The sequence below is a fragment of the Danio rerio genome, chromosome 18, assembly GCF_052040795.2.
Source record: "Danio rerio strain M-AB ecotype USA chromosome 18, GRCz13ab, whole genome shotgun sequence".
Lineage (NCBI taxonomy): Eukaryota > Metazoa > Chordata > Actinopteri > Cypriniformes > Danionidae > Danio > Danio rerio.
Window position 1 is genome coordinate 2,392,501 of NC_141038.1, and position 6,848 is coordinate 2,399,348.

Genomic DNA, 6,848 nt, shown 5'->3' on the forward strand with positions numbered 1-6,848 from the left:
TACAAAACTGACGTTTCCGCACTTGACCAATTACAGCTTTCTGTTTAGTTAAAGAAAGAAAGGCAATTTAAATATAATAATAATATTAATATGTGATCGAGATTTTTTTTGCTCAGAGGAAATACAGTTGTCTGAGCAATAGAGTTTTTGAAGAGAGGGAGGCGCGGCAGGTGCCTATAATAAGGCTAAACATTATTAAATACCCACGAGACACTTGTGACTTTATATCACATTTGCATTATTTTAAAAAAATGTTTCTTTCCTGTTAAAAATAAATATATTTCCAATCTGATATGTAACGGGGAGAAAAAAAAGTAGCACGAGTTCAGCTGATGGTGGATTCGAACCGAAATTATGATTAATCGCGTCAAAAGATGATGCCGTGTGCCTAACAAGGTGCGCCACTGCGGCTGTGTTATTTTACTGCTCTTTACTCATCTTATCTCTATCAATCAGGCATCGATGGGCGTAAACCCTGAATAGTTTAGTCCAACTAGATGCGCTATTTGCAATTAGCCTAAAAAGACACTCCGAAATTGTCTTTTTTTCTCCCCCCTCGCAGGGGCCCCTGGTGCGCACGGGCCCCTGGGCCTGTGCCCATAAGGCCCATTGGTTAATCCGGCCCTGGAGAGAGAGACACGCTCAGTGCAAAACGCGCCAAAGCCCGAAACTGAAAGCGAGACGTGACTGTTAAGGGACTGTTTCATATGGATTTATTAATCATTCTTACTGTTCAGTGATCGCAAACTGCCGTAGTTTATTAAAGACGCAAACTCCTCACTGCACGTCAGCTGCGCGCCTTCAGCAGACCTCCTCATTCCTGCAGCACGAGAGCTTTATGATTGTTTATGCGCGCCAAAAGTGGCGGATCTGTTCTGCGAATATCTGACTGCGTTTCACCGCATCCCTAAGGACTGTTTGGCGAAATATTTGACTGCATGTCACTGTATAACAAACGACTGAAACGATATAACTAGAGAAATCTCCACTGTGCCACTGTGCCACTGTGCGTATGGCAAGCCGTTTTAGCATTTAAACCTTGTTGAGACTATCCATAAATATATTTAGAGATATCTCTAATTATATTTTGACTTGTCATAATTATAATTCAGATTGGAAATATCTGCAAATATATTATGACTGACTAGTCATATTCCTCCATTGACTTCCATTGAAAAATATTTGCAGATATCTCTAAATAAACAAACAAACAAACTTTGTGTCTTTTTTGTGGCTGGCAGATGATAATAGCAGGGCTGCATCTTTTAGTATTATATAGAATACTTTTGTTCTGCCAGATCTCCCAGGCAGGGTTTTATTTAGATTTATTTAGCTTATTTTTGGAATTCTGTCCATTGGAAAAAAGTTCTTTCAGAAGAAGAACAGTTTTTTAAAGTATTATTTGTTTTTATTCTGTCTATTCAGTGTCCTTCAGCAAGAACGGTGGTGGTGGGGTTCATAATATTCACAATGGTATATTGTACTAAATAATTAGTTGTTGGTTTAACCATGGATGAGATAATGGCTTCTATGTTATTTTCTTTTCAATGACATTTCTTATCACATGTTCAAAAACAACAGCCAATATTGCATATCTATAATTTATATAATGGGTATAATTAAACAATACTTTCACTATAACGTAAATTAGAAGTGTAATAGAAAAAATATATATTTCTGCGCCATTTTGAATTTTACTCGAATACAAATACAAATACAAATACTTTTCCCCCCTCAACAAATACAAATACAAATACAAATACCGGCTGCTCCGCACATCCCTAATATATATGTATGTATGTGTTTGTGTGTGTGTGTGTGTGTGTGTGTGTGTGTGTGTGTGTGTGTGTGTGTGTGTGTGTGTGTGTGTGTGTGTGTGTGTGTGTGTGTGTGTGTATATGTGTGTGTATTTGTCCCTGCTATGAATGTCACAGAGTAAGTTTACATGGACACCAATAATTCGTTAATTTTAAAGGGTTGAAAAAAAATTGGCTTTACAACATTTTATTAGTGTATAACCAACCCGTAAGACACATTAATACACACCTTTCCTTAAAAACAGCGAAACTAAAAGCCTTTTCAAGCGCAGCCATATTTTTTCACTCCCCCAAAAACAAAAAGCAACAGCGAGAAGAAAAGAAAAGAGCGGCTGGAAAATGAAATGCATAATTTACAGGTTTCTTCTTTTTAAGACACAGCTCTTCCCCTTTTAAAGAAGACTCGAACGTAACAGTGCCCAGAGCGCTTCAAATACACGTATTGCATTTTTTAATACCGTACTTACAGTTTCTCAAACAGCCTCAACCCCTTTATGCTTCTTTTATAGATTTCTAAATGGCTTGCAATATAATTAATTGGCTGCATCAACTAACACAACATTTTGAGTGTGTTTGCAGTGTGTGTGTGTGTGTGTGTCCCTCAGTCTGCCCTCACTGTGTTTGCTTGCTCAAACTCACTTTCTTTTCTAAAACGGCATCGTTTCTGAGAACGGATGAAGCTGGGTTTCTAGTTTTACATGAAGTAAATGCCTCTTCATTCAGGAGACAACAGTAAATCCATAATGAAGTAATATCAATAGGAGTGATCAAGAAAGCAGATGCTTTTTAATGCACACATGCATTCTGAAATACTGTTGAAAATATACTCACCGGCCACTTTATTAGGTACACCTATCTAACTGCTCATTAATGCAAATTTCTAATCAGCCAATCACATGGCAGCAGCTCAATGCATTTAGGCATGTAGACATGGTCAAGACGATCTGCTGCAGATCAATCTGAGCATCAGAATGGGGAAGAAAGGGGATTTAAGTGACTGAGCGTGGCATTGTTGTTGATGCCAGACGGGCTGCTCTGAGTATTTCAGAAACTGCTGATCTACTGGGATTTTCACGCACAACCATCTCTAGGGTTTACAGAGAATGCTCCGACAAAGAGGAAATATCCAGTGAGCGGCAGTTCTGTGGGCGCAAATGCCTTGTTGATGCCAGAGGTCAGAGGAGAATGGCCAGACTGGTTCCAGCTGATAGAAAGGCAACAGTAACTCAAATAAGCACTCGTTACAACCGAGCTCTGCAGAAGAGCATCTCTGAACACACAACACGTCCAACCTTGAGGAGGATGGGCTACAGCAGCCTAAATGCATTAAGTTCCTGCGATATGATTGGCTGATTAGAAATTTGCGTCAACGAGCAGGTGTACCTAATAAAGTGGCCGGCGAGTGTATTTGCTGCTTTTATATCTAGTTTTGCATTAGATGTAATAATCGAGATGTTTTTGCTGTGAAAACTTGTAAAGTTGACCATCAGCTCTTAAAGAAACACACCAGCAGACAGAGTGAGAGAGAGAGGAAGCAGATGAATGAAGACGGAGAGATGAACAGATTGAGGAAACACACACACACACACACACTCGTACTGTCTCAAAGCTGGAGCTGTCCAGATCTGTCCATATCTCACAGTGATGGAGGAGCAGAATCAACATTAACACCACTGACGCTCCATCACACTGACAGAGACACACACACACACACACACACACACACAACAGTTACAAACACGCGTTGTCATGCACACATGCATGCTCCCAACAGATACAAACACACAGCAACACTTTACAGGAATGCTCACTTTCAAACAGACGTGCAAGCAAACGCAAACGCACACATATACACACACATGCATTAAAACACACACATGCTTATTCTTAGACATACATGCATGCAAACACACACACACATACATGCTCACTCTTAAACACGTTCATACACACACACACACACACACACACACACACATATATATATATATATACACACTCATTCTTAATCACACATTCATGCAAGCACACACGCACATATACATGCATGCAAACACACACACACACACACATACACGCTCACTCTTAATCACACATTCATATAAGTACATACACGCATGCAAACACGCACACACATTCACTTATAATCACACATTCATGCAAGCACACACGCACATATACACACACATGCAAACATACATACACACACCCATTCTTAATCACACATTCATGCAAGCACGCATGCATGCAAACACGCACATATACACTCACACACTCTTAATCACACATTCATGCAAGCACACACTCATTCCTAATCACACATTCGTATAAGTACATACATGCATGCATACATACAGACACACACACACACACACTCTTAATCACACATTCATATATGTACATACACGCATACAAACACGCACACACATATACACACATTCACTTATAATCACACATTCATGCAAGCACACACGCACATATACACATGCATGCAAACATACACACACACACACACACACACGCACACTCACTCTTAATCACACATTCATGCAAGCACATATATACACACACAAGCAAACACGCACACACACATACACACACCCATTCTTAATCACACATTCATGCAAGCACACATGCATGCAAACTCGCACATATACACTCACTCACTCTTAATCACACATTCATGCAAGCACACATGCATGCAAACACGCACATATACACTCACACACTCTTAATCACACACTCATGCTAGCACACATGCATGCAAACACGCACATATACACTCACACACTCTTAATCACACATTCATGCATTCAAACACGCAATAATTTTTCATACACGCAAACACTCACTTGCACATGTACACGTTCTCCTACACTTGCATGTGTGTGTGTGTGTGTGTGTGTTTCACCTGTCCTGATCACGTCTGCATGTGTCTGCTCTTCATTGTCTTTGCCAGAAGTCAGAACTCTTCCCTGCTGCACGTGTGACATCATGTCATTAATATTACCATGGTGTGTGTGTGTGATTCAGATTAAACAGAGGCCGCTATCAAGCTCTAAACAGCAGCTTCATCCACTTATTTGCTCATTCCCAGGGTCGTTGATATTTAGCTGCACCATATTGGTAACATCTTAACATATTTCGTAACATCTTATTTTTACGAGGGGAGTTGTCAGCCCAATGCTTGACCCCCAACCTGGAGGAATTTAGCCTACCCAATTCACGTATAACAATAATTCTGACTTCAACTGTAAATATAATATATTATAATTATAGGTGGGCAAAGGTTATTTTTTAATCTACAGTAATCTCCCTGTAATCTTGGAATTAATAAATAAATAAATAAATAAATAAAAATGAACTAAGGTGAAGCAATTAAACAAAAAACCCTGTGACATTTTTATGAAGTTGATATTGTGATGCTATTAACACAATTGAAGTGTGTATTAATTATAGGTGGGCATAGATTAGTTTTTTTAATCTAGATTAATCTCACTGTAATCTTGGAATTAATCTAGATTAAAATGGCTCATTTGTATTCTGCCGAAGGCATTCAGAATATGTGTGCTACCCAAATAATGACTAAAGTAAGTCTTTGAGAATGGGTTTCTCAAGCCAGGTGGCGCATTAGACCAGGGGCTTATCTCCTGTTTCCAGATTGCATCATGAACTGCTTGAGAAACTGTTCTACTGTGATAATTCTCAACTCTGAGAGTAGATTAACGGCCATATTTTTTAAATGCCTGATAAGAGTCTCGCATTAACAGCCCACCACTTGTTATATTACATTATATTACATAAGTTTATGATATATTAACACAAATATTGTTCTATGAATTAGTAGTGATGTTTAGTCAGTGTTTTTAATGTGTAATGTGATGTGTGTGTGTGTTTCAGGTGCTGGAGCGTCTCTTCCAGAAGGGTTTCAATGTGGCGGCGTCATGTGGTGGTGGCGTGGACTCGTCTCAGTTCAGCGAATATGTTCTGTGTCGTGAAGATCGGCGGAGTCACAACACAAACACACCCATCAGGATAAAGCAGGAGCCGCTGGACTAAACCTCGGCTACACACACACACACACACAGACTCAAACGGGGAATGTACTCTGAAAAAAAGAAAAAAGAAAGCCCAAAGAACTTCCGGCTCCGCCCACTTCACCAATCAGAGGATGACTTTACGCATATGGAATAAGGCCACGCCCCTAGGTGCAGTGTGTGTGTGTGTTTTTCTCTTCTCATTTCAACCTTGTTGTTTCTAAAGTTGGACTTTTTCACGTCTAGAGCCGTGATGTCTGAGCGCAGCACAACTTTGTGTTTTTCTTTTATTACCTGAAGAATGAAGGAGAAACTTTGAGAAACGCTGGAGCTGCCAGGACAAAACTGTCAGAAGAAAAAAAAAAGGCTCATTAATGTGTGTTTGTGCACAGAGACAGACCATAATCTTAAAGCAGATCTGCAAACATTTCACATCCCCAGAGCTCTGATCAAAAGCGGGTTTATCTTATTTTCAAGTACAAACATCTGAACATTCCTTTAAAATGACGAGTTATATATATATATATATATTGAAGACAACATTATTGAAATGTTTCCCAAGTGCTGTTTAACATTGAAAGGATTTTATTCAACACATTTCTAAACATAATAGATGACAGCACATAATATAAGACTAGATATTCTTCAAGACACTAGTATTCAGCTTAAGGTCACATTTAACCAGTTAAACTCTGCGGCCTGGTACCAGGTCCGTGACGTCATCGACTTTCGCTTTAAGATTTAAAGGGCTAGCGTTGCACCAGACCCCTGTAAGTGGTTTCGTTTGAAAGTGTAGAATCTATATTTTATGCACATATGCATCACTTTGGTTTTTATTACACTGTACAAAAGTTATTTACACTTAAACACACAGTATTTTGAATACCCGAGCTGGGTATTGAACATTGGTTCATTTTCATATTTTTCATATGACACATGTACAAGTTATAGCTCAAATGAAAGCTCTTGCCGGTGCTCATACGGTTCTAGCATT

The 6,848-nt window shown here is 39.2% G+C and overlaps 1 protein-coding gene across 5 annotated transcripts in view; it reads left to right on the top strand.

Moving 5' to 3' along the window:
• kctd15b (potassium channel tetramerization domain containing 15b) overlaps nucleotides 1–6,513 on the top strand; it is a 48,795-nt gene extending 42,282 nt beyond the window's left edge. For 4 of the 5 annotated variants that reach the window (XM_087291885.1, XM_087291882.1, XM_087291884.1 and 1 more), the window contains exon 5: nucleotides 5,718–6,513. In XM_087291885.1, coding sequence (XP_087148011.1) covers nucleotides 5,718–5,876 — 159 coding nt within the window. In that variant the 3' untranslated portion in view covers nucleotides 5,877–6,513. 5 annotated transcript variants of the gene reach the window in all.
• Nucleotides 6,514–6,848: the final 335 nt, after the last annotated feature.